Below are 19431 nucleotides of genomic sequence, written 5' to 3' on the forward strand. Positions count from 1 at the left end.
ATGTGAATGTAAAACAATAAGCTTCTGTATGTACTGAAGCTCTCTCCTTGTAACTGCAGGCAGGTCCGTGCTGTCATGTGAACTGTTTATTCTGGCTAATTGACCTGATTGAGGAGCCAAACTCGGCGGTGTGATTGGTTTTCAGATGCTCATCAGTACCACCAAAAATGTCCAACCTGAGGATGTGTGACGGGTTCACTTTACCCTTTTTTGTAAAGCTCAAATTTGTTTGGCCACTGATAAAATTTGACTAACTCATAAAATCTTAGAGGAAGTAATAATACAACTATTAACCTTGGGAAGTCATTGGTTTTCAGATGCTATTTATATTTGATTAACTGCTAGCAAGAGCAGTGTAAGAGCGAATTTTCTAAGTGCACTTTTAGTAAGCACGTTTTGCCACGGGATAAACTTCCTCTCAGAGGGGAACAGTTATCTCGTGTTGAAACACACCAGCAGGCGTGTCACCAGTAGGAAGTTGACAAATACTTCTTGTTGGAATGTGACCTGATATGATCCACTTCTGTGTCAGCATTTGCTTTAGGGATGTAGATGTTTCAGCTTTTCTATCTGGTCAAAAGGTCAGCTCAGTAGATCAGCAATTCAAAGGTTAATGGTAAAAGATTATATTGTGCGTTGTCTGTTTTATGCTGACAATTTATTTTACCGTATTAGACCCAATCACCAAGAATGTAAAGGGTTTAAGCTGATTGACATCTGCTTAATTGTTCTTACTGGCTTATGTTTGACTTCTGACGTCAATGCAAACGCAGATAACAACAGTTTCACAAGTTCAAGGCAGCAGCGGCTTGAGAATGCAGGTGCCACTGTTACTCCACCAGGTACAAAACCTAAGTGTATGATGGGAAACGGGATTCTATGTGATATGATATGTGACAGATCATTAAGGAACACGATTGTCTTCTTCATATCGTTTTGCAATTGGTTTATATCTAAAGATCTTTAGATAGAAAGAGACAGGGCCAGCAATCAAGTCTGGGGAGATCGTCATGGAAAATGTTTTAATAATATTTCATCAGTTTTTAGAGTGTAAGGCTGCAAAATCAATGGATCAGTTTCAACTGAGAGTCCAAAAAGCGTTATGAATTCATGTTCACTCGCTGCAAAGTTTTGAAGTTCATTTTAGTTCATATGTATTTCGTCATTTAAAGATTATGGACACTCAAATGGACAAATTAAAAGGACACACAGTTTTTTTCTTCTTCTTTCTTTGCTTAAAGTTTGTGATTATAAGTGTTTGTAACCTCAGTAGTCATGATTCATGATTTCTGCCAAAGCTGGAAAGCCCTACTATGAACCATTAAAAAAAATAGAGGCTTGGTTTTCATTTTTTTCTACTAAAGAAATTATTTTGTGTCAAACTCTGAAATGTTCCCCTTTCTCTTCGCAGCATGTGGCTGCTATAAGCTCAGCTGATGCAACTGAGCTGCTGCAAAGAGAGCAACACCTTTTAGGCTGCAGTTAAAAAGTCTGCTATTGAGGTCTTAATTCAGACTTCCATTGTTAATGGACTGGACTGGAAAATGTCAGTCAAACTAAAGAAACGTAAAGCATGCTTCATTTCTCTACCCATAGTTTAATTCATCATATTTATGAAAACTTTATTATTTCCTTCCTTTAAATCTTCAGCTTCATATTCAGTGCACTAATCCAGGTAAAGCTATCAAGCCCAACAGTTGAAAAAGTCAGTAACTTACCATTGCTGCAACAGAAAATTAATGTGTGTGTGTGTGTGTGTGTGTGTGTGTGTGTGTGTGTGTGTGTGTGTGTGTGTGTGTGTGTGTGTGTGTGTGTGTGTGTGTGTGTGTGTGTGTGTGTGTGCTAGACATATACCATGACTAGAGAAGTAACACTTTTTCACTCTGTTTAATAAATGCCTGTCCTTAAAAAAATCAAAAGAGATAACACAAAGATTTTCAAAGTAAACCTATCATAATAATTCCTCAATGTTCATAAAGTACTATCCAAAGGGGGGACTCTCTGTGGCTTTGGAAGTCTTGGGTCGAGCTTCATGTGCATACCATGAGCTCAGGTTACACTGAATGAAATCCTGTCATCTTCACTTCTATTTGAACTCCAGCCATGAACTTAACCTTAAGGGTTGGATTTTTTGTCAGTTTTCTAGAGTTGCAGAGAATAGTCGACACATGTCCTGCATCCAAAATGTACAAAAGATCACAATTACATCTGTATCTTATCGGTAGGAAAAAATTATTCAGACCAGAAACAGCATGCAACTTAACAAAGTCACTGCAACGTGTTAAATCTTCTTTTTGTATTATGCAAAAATAAGATTCCCACATTCTCATTTTGGTAGTCATAGAAAAGGCCACATCTCCCACATGATCCAAGGATGAATCTCAGACACACTAACATTGTGTAGAAAAAATACACAGCTCTCATTTTAGGTGAAAGCGTCTAAACAACCTGGATGCCCAATGAAATGATTTCTATCCTTTCAGTGAAGACGAGTGACTCCTGCTGGGTTTTTTCTTTCTTTTTTGACTGAATAGGCTTAACCGAAACTGCCATACCAGAGGAAAATTTAGCCGAATGATACCTTCGCCATGGTGACACATCAGTCTTTATTTCCATGGCAACACCAGCATTCAAAATGCATGCACTAACAGATGAGCTGAGATTTGTAAATGACCAAAAATTGCACGCGGCCGTCATACGTGCAGAGGTCAGGAGCAGAAAGAGGGAGAGGAGAAAATCACTCATCATTATGTGTCATTATAAACCATACCAAACTCATATGCATGTGGTGTGCTGACGTTCATGGATTTTAAATGCTATTGAAAATTAGCTCTGTGCTGTTAGGCATGTTGCATACCTGTCCCTATAAAATATAAACTATGAAATTAAGTAAATACTATGACTGTGTAAATAACCTAACAAAATCAGTTGTAAACCTCTAGTTTCAAATGCTGTGATGTCAAAATAATGCGAGTATGGTTTGAAATTAAAGTGCCCTGTGTCAACTTTTGACTTAAAATTGAATCAATTGAAAATTGACTCCAGTTAACTAAATGTTTTTCTTTTTTTTAAAAAGTGATGGAAAAATCTGAAGTCTGTCAGTCTTTTTGATGGATTAGATGGTGGATTCATCAAAATATTAAATAAACACACCAGTTGCTGTCTTCTATATATACAACCTAAAATTAAACATACACGGTTGAATCCTCCAGTGAGGTGTCGGAGCGTGATTACGACTGAGTCATGGGTGCAGCTGGTTCCTCATGCAGAAGGAGCAGATTAGGCAGGCAAAATGAACCTCATGGGGAAGTAAGCGCTTGCAGCATTGGAAAGTTTAATCATAAAAAACTTTTGTTAAATTACAATTACTTTCCTGCTGGAAACATGATGCTGGTTATTTCAGTTTTGGGTGTAGCAGCAGAGCGAGGTTGGACAGAGTTTGCCCTTCAGAATAAAATAAAATCGGACACAAAAAGCTTTCGCCTCTGCAGCAGCCCTCTTTGATGCATTTGATTACACTCAATCAAGCACCCAGCTCAAGTCACCTTATATTTGCTAGTTTAGACACAAGGTTGTTTTAGTGCCTCCGCTTGAACTGTCGAATCTGTTTCTTTTGCTGCTGACATGTGGAGTGACCTTACAGCAGATTTTTTACATTTCTATTCTTTTTTGTGATGTACCATTATTTGTCCCTTATGCATTGATGTCCCCATCAATGGATACTCTTTTTATTTGTAGGTAGGTAATGAGAAAATAAGTTAGGAAACTTCACAACCCTGTCCATCAAAATGAAAGGCGATGACAAAGTCTAACACAACCTCTGGTTGGAACTTCTAAAAGTAATAACTAAGACAAGCAAGCAGAGTGAGACATGAAAATGAGAAAAGGGTTTTAAAGTAAATCCCAAACTGCACATCTAGCTAGTCTATGATGCCAGGATGGGTAAAATATGCTCAAGTTTACATGCAGTCAGGGGCCTAATGGGAGCAATTTGACTGAGCTATAATCATGGATCAGGCTCTGTAAAACCTGCAGGTAGATTGCAAAATATAAATAGAGCTACTGATTCAATGCCTTGCAGGACTGTGAGGACATTCGGCCCCTCTGCAGCAATGTCTGGTCACAAAAGGCCAAAGGAGCGAGAGGGAGGCATGGAGCCCTCCCCCTCTTTTTCTTGGTGATGGAAGTGGGCAGAGAGCGGGTGCTGGAGAGGTGCGGGGGGGATGAATGGGACCAGCTAGTGACCTCAGGCAGAAAGAATGTCCCCGTTTGCTCAGTCGGCCTGCTCCCCTAGCAGCGCTCCACACAGTCATCAGCACTGGGGCCTTTGTATTCACCTTCCAGACCCCAAACTCCAGAGCAGAGGCCACAGACCAGCACACAGCAACACCTCGCAGCCCCTGCTGCTGCACTGTTCACTATAATCTCACTGCTCCTGCCAGTTTAGCCCCTTCAAAGTCTCATCTATGAAGAGCTCTTCTTCAATCCTCCTTTTCTTTTTTGCTCCTCGCTACCAAAATGCTAATTGCTCCTCAGTCTCAAAGTCTTAAAAGTCTCACCTATTGTGTGGACAACATTCCTCTGCTGCTCCAGCCATTTATGTGGATGTTAATGTATTGCCATCTCCCAGCATTGTGACAGTGTGTGTGTGTGTGTGAGTGCATGTGAGTGCATGTGTATGAAATATAGCGACTGCATAAATTTAAGTTTAAAAAAAAAAAGCAGCATCTTTTTCATGCTGGGACACCCATAAAATCAGTGGTGGCTCAGGACGACAATTAAATCTGACTAATCCTGCAGATTTATGAGATCCATGGGTTTCGTCTGCCAGGCTTGGGTGAAGTCATCGTGCTGCCACAGAGACACCGCTGCTGTTAAATGAATTTGAATGGGCGAGCAGTGTGAGATGCATGGCAGGGGGCTGTAGAAGCCAGCCCGCAGCAGAATTTCCTTTTCAGTTTGGATTCAAACTTGGATTCTGATGAATGAAGTCTAACCCAGAGGAATTCAGTGTTCTCACTCTGCGCTAGAAGCTCGGTGTCCTGAACCCGGGCTCACAGTGTGGACATGTTTATGTGTTGTGGGCCTGTGACTTTTTTAGGGTTTTAAAGTTATTTAGAATAATGAAGCGGTGTTGAAAAGCTGGTTGTCGTTTTCTGTATGTGTCAGAATAAGGGACATCCTCCCTCCAGTCTGCTATTGTTGGTCTGTCTGTGAGCAGTGCACAATAGCAGGGAAGAGTGGAGATTTTTGGGGGAGGTTTGGCAAGCAGCCTGCTGTATTGATTGTGTATGGGTTGTGAATGGATTCTTGTCGGGATCAATGGTTGAGGTAATTAAACGGAGGCAGAAAGTTGCCTTTTTTTAGCGAACCATCTGCTCCGCACTCTGTGTGCTGTGGCCGTGGCAGATAAAAGAAAAGGATACAGTAGGATGTGTTTTTGCATGTTCTGTCTGAAATAATTGGTTCATTGTTTATTTTTTAGTTTTTTTAGTTTTTGGGGGGCAAAGAAGTGATAACCTAACAAATACAGTCTAAAAGTGCACATTTTCTCTTCCATATTTTTATTATTGATGTCTGCGGGAGGATTCGTATTTCAAGATACAATTTATTTTTCTAATACTGGACCTCGGTGCAGCTACTCAGTTCATTCTCTACCTGCGACATGCAATTTTAACTGCTCTTCACTAGAAGGCCGACATTCTTTCATTTAAGCTATCTTTCTTCTATTCCGAATTCAGCTTCCTTTTCATGTCCTTTACAAACAGTAGGTTTAAACAGTGGGTGGATGGTGCAGCTGTGACAGAAATCTGCAAACCAGCAATAAAGAAAATCGACTATTTTATCATCAGATTTTAAAAAGTGGAAAATTGGATAAGCTCATCTCTTTGCTTTCTCTAGTATTCTGGGATGGTTTTTACGGTTTTACACTAAACTTTGTCAAATCCTTTCCCACTCAGCTAAGATTTTAAAGTGTGGTTGCACCAAAAAAAATTTTACACAGAAAAAATCTGCAGGTCCTCTTAAAAAGTTTTGGAATTTATGCAAAAAGAAAGTCAGTTTGCAAGCAAAGTGGAAACTGTTGCCACAAAGTTGCAATTACTTAAACTGATGAGTCACAGCATTCAAACCAGCTGCCTAATATCGTGTAAATCCTCCTCATGCCATCTCTGACCCTTCAAAGCAAGAATATGGCACCTTTGAGAATGTCATGGCACATTGGCAGTCAAGCCTTTGGGTCATTTGAGTGCTTGTGTGTTGGACTTATTTTGTGTTTGTGATGGTTTCTTCTTTTTACTTCCTAAAACTTTGTGGGTTTCATGGTGTGTAGCAGTTAGCATTGTTCTGCTGAGGTAACATGTTGATGTTTTGGGGGGGGGGGGGGGCTAAGGTTGGTGTGCAACAATGTTCAGTGCAATGGTTTTCACAATTTTTGTGTAAGCCAGAATTTAAAGGGATGACTATATTTATATGTTCAGAAAATAGCCTTTGTGTCCTCTGACATATCATTAGTTCTCCTTTTGATTCAGTTTGTAACATCTGGATGTCATCAGTCCACTGGCAGATACCTTGCCTTCACTGGAAAAGACACTTTTAAATCAGACACTTTTGAACGGTCTACCACTATTTTGATGTTGGCCTATTTCTCTCAGATGTTTCATTTGCAAAGTGCTTTTTTATTATTACCCAAACTGTACTGACAGATGACAGTGATGAAGATCATTCAGTCCAGCTGAAGTCAAAAGACACATGGCTTTTGTGATAGTTGTCTTTCTTCTTCTTCTTTCAGTAGGTTAACCAAGACCTTTGCTGTATCACTTATTCGTAATTCCCAAAATGTAACAACTACACATAAAGTCTGGGGCTCACGTCAACTTTTTTTAGTTGTTGTTTTTGTTGTTAAAGGAAAGAACTGCTTAAAATGTACCGTTACAAAAAAAATAATTCATACCTTGATGTCCACTTGTGGTATACTGTAAAGTACAGTGTGCTATAATAATGTTTGGTTGTCAGAAAATCCCTCGTCACACTGTTTGGTTGTTGGTAGACAACAAAATAGCAAATGAATGCAAGGAGATGAGAAATAATATTCCCACTGTATATAAGCGGTTCTCTTGTTTACTGTAAGGGTCTGTGCCTTAAGATTTCTAGATCCAAAGTACAAAACTATGAGCATCCACATACTTTTGACTATATAGTCTATATACATCTTTGCATGTTGCATTTTTAATTTGCCGTTCATCTTTTCAGGGAGGAGGCTACGAGGGAAAGCGTTCTACAATGTCAATGGAAAGGTCTACTGTGAGGAGGACTTTCTGGTAAGTGCTCTCATGGTTATTGATTTTGTTCTGTGATGAGTGCATCACTGTGTGTTTGCCTCATGCTGGAGTCAGACGGGGATGCAGGTGGAGCAGAAAGAGCGAAGAATTAGGACCTCAGGCTACATTCTTGAACCCTCTGGAGGAAAAACACTGAACAGCTACAATTAGGGCTTTAGCACCACCCCTTCAATTCACACTAATAATTTCCCCAAGGAGCTCAATTACACTGCGAGCTGCTCCCCGGCACTTACAATTAGGAGGTGGAGAAGGAGGAGGAGGGTTGGACAGCTGCAGCTCTCAGACTCCTGGTCCATCTGCTGCAGGTTAACAGGCCAGACACTGGACCTGATCTCATGCTCCACTGAACACTGAGAATCGTGACCATCATATTTTGTTTACTCTAGCTGTATGTGATTTGAATAAAATGTAACTGATTTCAAACAAGGAAGGTGGCTGCAAACACTTCCTCTAACGCAGATGTTGAAATTGGTTTTGTTGTCCAGATTACACCATAACTGTTAGCCTCATGTGCTGACAGTACTTCCTGTTTATAGGCAGCTTTCCTGTAACCTGCTGGCCTGTTAGGAAACACTCAGATTCCTGTTTTGCAATTTACAATCAACACCTTTGAGATGTCGGGATGAGACTAATCTCCTTCCGCCTCCCTCCTACGGCTGATGCACGGCTAGTCTGGGCTGTCACCCTGGGGGTGCTTCATAGGTGGGGGGAGGTGCTGGCAGATGGTAGATTCAGAGCAGAGATGTCAGGGCAGGGGGCAGCCTGCCCATCATGACCTACCACCTCCACCTGGTAGCAGTGTCTCCATTAGCAGGCCCCTCTGTATCAATCAGGTCACGACCCAGAGGGGGTTGTGTGCTGCAGATGGTCGCTTTAATTATTCGCCTGGGCTTCAGGTTTGAAGGGAAGGAGCTACTGATGTGTTGGCGAGTGTTTTATTTCCTGTAGAAGACAGAGGGCACTAAACTCCCTCAACATGAAGGAATCTTTGACGAATTAGTTATAGCTGTAAAAAAAAGTAATGGAGGCTAAGAGAATGATGAGATGATTCTAAATAAAGCCTGGTCATCTCATTATAAAGTGTATCTATTATGCTTTTATTTATTTCCTTTCATAATTAAACTGTTACATTTAACATGGTCAAAGTTACAAATAATGAGGTCAACACATTAAGGTTGAATAGCTCAACAGCTCACGCTTCAAAACACTGAACACTGGCAGTTTTTTCAGCTCTTGGTTCTGTACAATGTCAGAGAGATGATATCCTTATATGGTCATTTGACACGCACAGCTCTGACTGAGAGCACAGAGGTCCCACAGAAATTGAATGTGCCACACGCTCAAAGCAAAACAAAACAAAAAAATAATAATAATACAGTCACTGGGAAACAAACAATTCTGCTTAGTTGCTAGGTGGTTGACATCCTATTTTTGCTCTGGTGTAAGTGAACCATTAGAAGATGCAGCCAGCCAAAGTGAGCGAAAGTGAGCGAAACTGTAACAGCTTTTTTGAGGCTACATTTACATTCAGTATGAGACAAATAAGAATTGTTTTTAATTGTAATTCACGCAGAGTTCAAAAATAAAGATATAGAGGTGAAAAGGGCATAACTGATCTCATTTAACAAGCAATTCCCTCTGTAGATAAATACAAGATTGAAACATGTTTTCATGCAGAAAGTGTGAAGCATTGCTTTAGATTGCAAGGTCAGTCAGTGCAACAGTATCCAAAAAAGCAATACTCAGCATGATAATCTGCGTGTCTGGTTTCACCCACAGTACTCTGGTTTCCAGCAGACGGCTGAGAAGTGCTTTGTGTGTGGTCACCTCATCATGGAGATGGTAAGAGCCTTGAGCAACGAAGACCTTTTTTTCCTTATCAACCACGTTTTTAATAAAAATCATTAATCTGATTCAGCAATTAAGCATGCTGCTGTGTTTTCACAACCGTTAGAGGAGAACAGAGAATTTTTACTTTACATATTTAACAAAGAATTTTAAAGAAGATACAGATAAAAAAGATGTAGTGTTGTATAATCCAGTATTTTTCCAAGATATAATTTCCTTCACTCATACATATATCTATAGCTACATCAATTTTTCTCCAAGATAAAGTTATCATCTTTTTGTCCTGCAGGAGTCCAAAGTCAATTATATTTGAGACCTTCACTCCAGCAATCTCACATACTGTCTGAATAACGCTATTCCAATAAAAAATTGGACAGCCCTTTAGAGAGTGTAACCCTTTCTCTGCCTATTATGTCCTACTGCATGTCCATACCTGTTATTTAAGTCCTATATAAGAACTATTATTATCTTCTATTTTCTTCTCTATTTTTTTCTGTGTGGGAGTTTAGATCCTCCAGGCACTAGGCAAGTCCTACCATCCCGGCTGTTTCCGCTGTGTTGTGTGTAAGGAGGGTCTAGATGGAGTGCCTTTCACTGTGGACGTTGAGAACAACATCTACTGTGTCAAAGACTACCACACGTAAGAAGACGATCGTTTTGTAAACAAACAGCTCAGCACGTAAAAGTAATGTTTGGCACAAAGAAGCAGTCTGTCTCAGTCTGCCAGGTGTCACGGGGGTACGCCACACCCTCCTGTTTGTTTAATTATTGTCCTGGTATTTACAACCACAATTCCAAAAAAGTTGGGATGAAAACAGAAAGCCACGATTTGCAATTCTCATAAACTCATATTTAATTATCATGTCACATGTTTAAATTGAAATATTTAATTATTTCGTGATAAATATTACATCAATTTGAATTTAATGGCAAGAGCAATCATTTGTTGCGCCCATCCCATCTGTTGTTGGTACACAGTGATAAACATGGCCTCGTCCTAAGTTTTTTGAGATGTGTTGCTGCCAGCAAATGAAAAATTAGCCAATTTTTTTCCCTTAAAGTGGTAGATTTTCTCAGCTTGAGCCATTGATATGTTTTCTGTTCTATTGTGAGTAAAATATAGGTTTGTGAGATTTGTATTGCATTCTGTTTTTGTTTACATTTTAAACAGCATCCAAAAATTGGGTATGAATGTGTATTATATGTCTAAAAACAACTTTTAGATTTAGTTGAGTTAAACACAAGGTTGACGATTTTTTTTCCGTTACAGGGTTTTTGCCCCCAAGTGTGCCTCATGTAACCAGCCCATCCTTCCAGCCCAGGTAACGAGCAAAACAATATTACATCTTGCCGTTTTTGAGTGTTACTGATGACTTTGGTTGGACTCAGAGACCAGAATTTGACATTAATCATGTGAACGTCGGGTGTATTTGCAAAAAGGCTCATTCATGTAACTAATTTTTTCCGAATCTATGTAAAAGAGGTGGCAAAATCTAATCTGGGATCAAGAACGGCAATAAGAGATGCTGCTACAACTCAGATACCAACCGGGAGCAGGTGTCCAAGCTCAGATTCACAAACATTTACAGCGTGATTTTTCCCCCCTGGGATCTTTGTCAGAGTGTTGAGGTTTTCTGTAACATCCCAACGTGTCTGAGGGAGAACATTCACCACAACTGACCCAAACTGCACCTTCACATAGAACAACCTAATTCTCACTCATCACTCACTTTCTCACCAGATTTGACTGTCTTCATTTACATCTGCATTCTCAAAAATTCAACTTGAAGAGTCGCCCTTCTGACACACTCAAGGAGATCCACTACACCCACTGCAGATTCAAACGAGCACAAAGTCAGAATATAACTTCACAAAGCAATCGAAAAATAACAGCTCCACATAGCGGCGCCCTGTGAGGGAAGAATCGTCCGATTTTCTTTTTCATTGAATTTTTCATGGATTTTCTTTTTAATGATCTCTTACTAGCACACAATCACCAACAGGGAGATGCTTACAGAAAAAATGTACAAAAACCAAAGCAAACAAAAGCTTTTGCTTTGAAGGTGAAAATAAAAGCCAATATGTTTTAGATAAAAGTAGAATGAATGAATCAAAAATTAATAATAAAAGCTGCAGGGCTCAAACATCAAACTCATCACTTTCTGTGTGTTTGTCTCCACAGGGCTCTGAGGAAACTATTCGCGTTGTTTCTATGGACAAGGACTACCACGTGGAGTGCTACCATTGTGAGGTGAGTCACTTCGACTGCGTACACTGACTGTAGTCTCTCTTTCTCACACACACTTCACAAGGTATGAGTAAGAGTGATCTGCCATGCCTGGGATTTGATTAGAGTGAATTAAGCATCACTGTGCGTGATTCAACTTTTGAGGCGGTTGAAATTATAAAAACACACACAAGGACATATTTGCACACTACTTTAGCACACACACACACACTAACACACGTGCACATCTGCTTAGTCCCGTAAACACAGTGAACTGTGGTAAGATCTCCAAATCGTGGGATAAGAATAGACTCACTGTTTTCTACCAACGAGTGTGAATCACTGCTCTTGTGGAATGAATGAGACACAGACAGGGGAAAAAAAACATACTGATGGATATCAACCAAAGGTTACAGCTCAATATGTGACTCATTGACAAAGCGCATTGCAGCTCGGCTGGGGGCTTGCTGCTTAAACCCAGCTTCTGACATCTCAGTCATCCTGTCGCTCAACTTGGCTGCTAGATTTTTTTTTTAGTTCAAGTGTGCCATGAATGTTTAGTGAAACAAATAAACATTTCACGCCTCCCTGCAGCGATTGAGCAGGGTTTTTTTTCTAAATCGTGAGATCATTTTTACTATCCCCTGAGCAGGATACAACTTGCATATGTCTGAATGGCTGAGGTTCCGCTTCATAGAAATGCATCAGATCGTTATATAAGCAGCGGGTAATCATTCAGTGGAGCTCTGAATGGGGGGTGAGAGGGAGGCTTATGGACAGGAAGGGTAAAGTCTGCAGTTGAATCATTCTGAAGATGGTAAATAATTACATATTGAGGGGAAAAAAAACATGTTTTTTCTGTAATGCTGTAACACGACAGTTGGATTTTTGAAAATACAGCGAGAATCACATTGATGCACAGTGAAAATTCATTTATAATATGTACATTTTTAAGCTGTTTATCCGGTTTTAAATCACCCGAGTGGTTAGCAGTCAGTTTATGTAATCCCTCCAACATGGTCAGGGTCCACATCGGGGTCTCGTCGTGTCAGCCATGCGCAGAATTCCTCTGCAGGCTCAGAGATCAGTGTGCTCATTCATCAAAGCATACAATTTGCACAGCCTCTATCCCCGTCTTTGGAGGCAGCTTTTCTCAAACCCACAGTTCCCTCTGGACATCTGAACTCTTCAAGGATAAACCCACTCACTGTCTATGATTTGTCTCAGAGTCAGCACCCTGTTTACAACGAGGGTCCAGAAAGACGCCCACACTGAAGTCACTGGCACAACTTGGTGTCACTAATTAGTTTTCTCATCTGTTCATTTTCTGCAAACAAGCCTGTTTCCCAAAATCTCAAATTATTTCTTTAAGGAAAGAAACTACAGGTAAAGACAGTAAAAATAATTAAAAACTAACTAATAACTTTACACTGAGCAAAGTACTTTTATATTGCAGGTGGCTTAATTTGTTGAAATCTGTTTTTGCTGTTATCAACAGGAAAAAAATACTTTCCCCCCCAAGTTTTTAAGAGTAAAATCTTCCATAAATGTGACTCTGAATGCTATTAAAACCTTCAGGATATAGACTGCTCCAAAAATTGAAAGTTTGGTAGCTATAGGTGGAGATTTTGGGCTTAAAATATAAGAAAGAAATCTGATTTTAAAGATATATGTTTGAAATTCAATATTTACTGGTTAAATATTGAAAGCTTATAATTATTACTTTAAAACCTCTCCAGTTACTTTGTATCGCAGGTCTACAGTTCACTATTTAAATATGCACAGCAGAAACCTGGATATTTGTTGTGAATCACTGGAACAGACAAGCTTAGAAATGAGTATATCAGAGGAACAGCTCAGGTCGAGATGGTTTGGACATGTGCAGAGAAGGGATGGTTGATATATCGGACAAAGGATTGAAGATGAAGTTATCAGGCAAGTGGAAAATAGGAAGATCACAGAGAAGGTTGTGGATCATAAACATCTACTATTTTACTTAAAAAGACAAAAGGTGTTTGCTTACTCGTGCCAAGTAGTGCATGCACCCAAGAGATCCATGTGACAGTGGAAACGTCAGATGAAATTAGACAGTCTTTAAGCTGCAAGCTCACTTCTGAAAAGGTCGATGGGTAATTTGGGGTTTTTGTTCTGATCTGCAAAATGTACAGCCAGTAGTCAAAGTAGCACCATGTGTGCTGCCTCCGGCGTGCTCTGCCCAGGCAGCTCTCTCATCTAAACCACATTGCCAGCTTCGGTCTTTGAAGTACACTCTTTCCTGCTGTTTCCTCCTTTTGAAATCATCCCAACACAATTCTGCTGAAAATGTCTGAAGTTCATGTGTAAAATCTCAAATTAGCAAAAGGTAAATGCCTGACTGTATGATTGCTCCACCAGTCTGAGACATTTTGGAAGCAAAATAGCATAAAACCTCAAAATTTACCAGTGCATGTAAAATACATGTTTTATAGTGTCTAAATGGATTTTTATTAATATGTGTGAGCGTGATTATTAAATATATGTAATTATATTTATTTCAGGACTGCGGTCTCCAGTTAAATGATGAGGAAAGGCACCGCTGTTATCCACTGGAAGGCCACCTGCTCTGCCACGACTGCCACATCCTTCGGCTCCAGTCGCAGGTTCCTGCCCATGCGCCCCCCAGCTACCCTCTCCATGTCACTGAACTGTGATTGGGAGAACTAAGCTCCACATCCCAGGTGATCTGGGACACCAGCAGTGGGCAAAAAAAAGGCCTGCACCCTCTTCAGCAGTTCCAGAGAAGCCTCTCTGTGGCCATCTGAGTTACTGCCCCCGTCCTCAGCTGGACAGCCAGTCCGTGGACTAACACACACAGTGCAGCTCCCACCACAAGCCCTGCTATTACATGCTAGGGTTGGGGAAAAGGGTCCCTCCCTTACCCTCCATTTGTGGTCCTTTCCATCCCCCTCCCCCTTGGGCGCCTAACCCTGAAAGTCAACACGCCAGCTCACCCAGAGGCCCCTGATGACGTCACACCTCCTGACCCCAGCACATTCATCAGAAAGAGGGTTTCTGGATTGGAGGAGAAAGCGCAAATTCAACTCTCTCCTTGCTTTCTCTCTCATCCTTTCTGTATCTTTCACTCTTATGCTTTGACTGAAGCAATTTACCACGTGAATTCACCAGTGCTGTCACATCTGAGAACGCTGCTGATGTTAGCGTCAGGAAGGCCGGGGAACGAGCCACTGCATTCCAGTGCTGGCTGGGCCGGACAGGCCCAACGGTGGGCATGCCGTGCCTTCAGAGTGGGCTCTCCCCGTGTAGCTTCTAACACTGAAATGGAGTCCTGCTAAAGGCTATGCAATGGACACCCAGCATTCATGACACAGGGCTGTGATGAAAAACTGTCACCCTTGCACCACCTCGACATCACCGATGCAGAGTAGCACCACAAGCCCAGAGGACGGACTGACATTCCACTTAGAAGTCACAAGCAGTGTCTTAATTAATGATTATATGATGACAGAAAATTTTAGATGCACATAGATTGTCTTTTATATATGGATATATATTTTGCAGACATTTTCCACATCAGATCTTAGATGTAGATTCTTGTTTTGTTGTTTTCTTTTTAATGTTGCTGCGCTCATGGTAGAATCAGTCTAAAGCCTCGGAAGCTTTTGGTCTGTTGTATCATTTCTCCTCCAGGACACAGAGCCTCTTCATGCCTGTCAGAGATTCACAGGCTTTGTAGGAGCAGACCAGGATCAAATAGTATTTGCCTTCAGTTGTTTTGTCCCACTTTGTACACCCAGTGAAATGAGTTTCTTTTAGCCCTTACTCACCATAGAAAGCTTACAAATCAAGCATCGCATTAGTTCAGGCAGGCCTTGAAACTAGGCTTGGGTGCACTCTTCTTCTTCTTCTTCTTCTCAGCTCACCGCCTTCTACAGATCCAATTAGCAAATCACATACAGGGTGCACTATTTAATAAGCTTTAGCCTGCATACAGGTACTACACACCTGCAAGTCACATTGCAACCCATCTCCATCACAGGAGATGGAGTTTCACGCTGGTGCTCTAAGGACAAGGGAGTCCCAGACCAGGCCAAATAGAAAATACTTCTTTTGGTCATGTGCTCCCTGACTGAACCAATGTTATCATTCTCTGTCTTTAACAGACAACAGATGAGCAGTCCCATCGTACAGATTGTATAGAGGCAGCTATACGTTGTAGTTAAATCCTACAAAATGTAAAACAAATATTAATCTTTATTTCAGACCCTTTTAAATTTATCTTCATGCCTTCTGTCATCACACCACAAGTCATCAAAGTTATATCATTAAGATTAAGACTTAGCTTAATCCTAACGTCTTAAGAGATTAGCCGGAGATAAGTCTTTAAATACAGAGGATTAGGGCTTTTGGTGCAACACTAAAGGACACTCAGCAGTCGCACAAGGCAGATGTCCACAGCTCACAGGAAAAATTCCAGCTGTGACTCACTGTTGGAGAAATTTCCAAAAATAAAGCATTCATTAGCTCTTTTTTTTATCTACAGTTCTCAAAGTGGGGTCTGAGGATCCCCAGGGGTCCGCAACCTATTGCTAAGTGGTCCTCAGAATAAATTCCTGTAAGTTAGAAAACTGAACTTCATTGTTTAAATTCACAGATATAGACTGGAACTATTTGCGCCAGTAAAAGCAGCATATTGGATCCATTATTTCCCTCCCACATTAGGTTGGGAAACATCATATCAGTCTGTCACCAGCTCTTACTTCTCTCAGGGTGCATTATAATGTTCCTGTTACTATTTAGCTCGGTGTATTAGACCGCTGGGTTGCTGGCGCGCATGGAGAAATATCAGCCCACAGCATCTGGTGACACTAAACACAATTAATCTGTTTAGGGTTTATAATATAGTGGTTGTGGAAAAAAATTTCCCCCAGTAAAAAAGTGTGAGAACTCCTTGTTTTAAACTATATAGGGTATATTCTTGGCTAAAGACAGTTTATTCAAACAGTTTTTAAAGCTACAAGACTGGGACAGTGTCGTTTTGATAGGCTGGTGATTGTCATGCAGGTAAGCATATATGATCATTTGTTTCAACCAGGAAGTAGCTGAATTTCCTTAAAAGAGAGACATAAAAGGCCACACTCTCTCTGCTACCATGGGTAAACCAAGCGGGTTAAAACAGACTGAACGCTTATCTACAAATACCTTTTGCTCCAGATCTGTTCAGGGCGCTGTTTCCTGATGTTTTTGCAGACTTTTTTTTTTTTTTTTTTAAATCACATCAGCACATCGTGCATTACTATGAGGAATCTCCACTTGTCCACATGCCTTAAGACAGAACAGGTTTGTTTGTGTGTCTTTCTCTGGTCTGCCATGAAGCCTGCTGTTGTGTTTCGGGAGGATGTACCTGAGAACACGGAGCTGCTGGTCCCACCTGTGTTCTTTAGGGAGTTCCACCCACACCCCCTTCTTTGATTGTGTGTGTGTGTGTTTGTGTGTGTGTGTGTGCATTGGCAGGCACTTATATGTATGTCTTTTAGTGAGTGATGTGCATATATATCTATACATATATGCAAAGGAAGACCAACACGAGACTTAAATATTTTAAACTTCAAGCTGTGGTAGCGTGGAAAAATTCCCAACCTTCTTCATTGGACTGTTATCAGTGTGTTTATTGAACTGGCAGTCTGTTGATCATTCCCTGATTATATTTAAAGCATTGTTTTTGTGAGGAAAGCTCTTAATTCTGAAAGAAATCCTGCACTTCTGCAGATGAACCCCAACAATATGATGTGTGTGTGTGTGTGTGTGTGTGTGTGTGTGTGTGTGTGTGTGTGTGTGTGTGTGTGTGTGTGTGTGTGTGTGTGTGTGTGTGTGTGTGCGTGCGTATTAGTGGCAGGGCCATGGCACATGCACCTCACTGTGTTTGCAGGACTCAGCAGCATCCAGCACACTGATCCTTGCGCTCTCAAACCTGGTAATGATTGTGATGATGCTGTCTGTTCATTGCTTACCATATTCCGGATGTTTGTCTCTAATTGTTGGTGTTTGTTTGAACTTCTCTCTTGTACCATACTGGATCTCAAACATGTGAAGTTTACACATGTTCCAGCTAATGCTCCAGTAGCTCATACGTCAAACTTTGACCGTAGCACTTAAACTCCACCCATCAAGTATGCAAACTTGAGTAAAACAATCACCAATTGTTACTTGCAAACACTGGCCGTGCTTTTATTCATACTGTAATACATGCAGGTCTGATTAAATACTACTGAATGTGTCCAAAACAGAGACTGAAGCATAGACTGAAGGCAGGGGTCACCACAGGCCGAAAGGGCTTTTTAATGTAACCTGATGTAATGAGATTCGTTTGAATGTAATAATGACTAGTACGTGTAAAAGAACAAAAGGACTGCATACTGTACGTGATTCATTCCCCCCGTATTTGATGTGTTTAACCTCAACTTTGTACAAGGGTTAAGTCATGTGTGCTATACTTGAAGAATGAGGCATTTTCTGAACTTTTGTGTTTTATCAACGACTTAACAAGCCCAGTTTATCCCCTTCAAAGATGTCTTAATTCGCTTGTTTAAAAGTACTACTTCAGTTTCTGCTGCATAGCACACAGGTAGTTACCCTGTACATAAAAAGGCTAGTTTATTTTATTTTATAATTCTGTCAAAAATCACTTGGAAAGAAAAGATATCTTCTCCTACTCGTAGTTCCAATAAGCACATCTGGATACCTGTCACACATCTTTTATATCGCTAAGTGTTTTGATTACCTAGATGGTTCATTTTAAAAAAGGAAACTAGATCTATTTATCTAAACATGAAAAAGTCTAAAGTTATTTAATGTATTAAAATCGGGACGTATCATTTAACTGTAGATGACATAATCTGCTTTTTCAATAAAGTGGTTTTGTAGCTAACTGCAAACGATTTCTGATGTTCGTTTTGTTTTATTCTCTGAATGTTATTTTAATCATAATTCAAGAATTATGTACACTCAGCATCTCTAACTCGATATGTTAGTTACACCTTGACAGTACCAGGGTGGCTGGATTTTGACATAATTACTTCTTTTTTTTTTTCTTTTTTTTTTGCCTGTCCCGTTTGGCTCTTTTGCCATCAGAATTGTTGTCTAAAGGCAAAGAAAGATGCCCAACGGATTTACTTTACCAAATGGACCATCCCAGCCTTGCCGTAATGGTCCATTTGATTCACCTTTTATTGTTTATTTTATTTTCACTTACTGAATACGGGACAGACTTGACTGGGGGAAAGAAAGAGGGAAAGAGAAACAGCTGAGAAGAGGGACGGGGGAGAAGGGCAAAAAACAAAAACCAACAGAATGAGCAGAAAAAAAAAAAAAAAAAGAAATAAATAAATGCATATATCAATCACCTGGATCACCTGCTGAGAAAGAAAAAAGAAAACAAGCAGAAGAGAACAAGAGTAATAGAATAAACAGCATCACAATGATATATGAGAATATGACAGTAAATACTAAATATTAAACATTATTGTGCAGCACATAAGATCAACAGAACACAGGGTGCTTTGAGGTAGGAGCCAAAAAGGGTGTAGTTTGTGGGTGTGATCACCCGTGTGTACACCTGTGAGCATGGACGCGCTTGTTTTTTTAAAAGGTTCCTTCATGTAATGATCTGCTAGAGGGTGTGGGGGGGCCACAGCCCCGTCCTCCAGGGCATGAAGCAGGTGTGGAGGAGATCAAAACTCCAGACATCCAGAGGCCCCCAGAACACAAGAGACCATGGAAGACCAACAGAGGGGCAGCCGCGCCACTGTCCCAGAAAGAGCTGAGGAGAGTCCCAGATGAGGGCTCACTCAGCAGCCGCGGAGCAGAAGCCAGGGGGAGTTGCAGTGACGCGCCCGTGAGCTCCGCCGGCAGCCAGCCGTGCCTGAGTGACCGAGCCCCAGGCCGAGAGGCCGGGGGCACCCCACCTCCGAAGTGGCCCGAGCGAGCCCCAGGCTCCAGGCCCCGATAAGCGGCCGCCAA

The 19431-nt window shown here is 40.8% G+C and overlaps 1 protein-coding gene across 1 annotated transcript in view; it reads left to right on the forward strand.

Moving 5' to 3' along the window:
* Positions 1-17238, forward strand: part of wtip (WT1 interacting protein) — a 36076-nt gene extending 18838 nt beyond the window's left edge. The window contains exons 3-8 of the mRNA XM_026174046.1: positions 7252-7319; positions 9120-9182; positions 9698-9828; positions 10459-10510; positions 11371-11439; positions 13953-17238. Coding sequence (XP_026029831.1) covers positions 7252-7319; positions 9120-9182; positions 9698-9828; positions 10459-10510; positions 11371-11439; positions 13953-14105 — 536 coding nt within the window. The 3' untranslated portion in view covers positions 14106-17238. The remainder of the gene's footprint in view (positions 1-7251; positions 7320-9119; positions 9183-9697; positions 9829-10458; positions 10511-11370; positions 11440-13952) is intronic.
* Positions 17239-19431: the final 2193 nt, after the last annotated feature.

Source organism: Astatotilapia calliptera, chromosome 1 (assembly GCF_900246225.1).
Source record: "Astatotilapia calliptera chromosome 1, fAstCal1.2, whole genome shotgun sequence".
Classification (NCBI taxonomy): Eukaryota; Metazoa; Chordata; class Actinopteri; order Cichliformes; family Cichlidae; genus Astatotilapia; species Astatotilapia calliptera.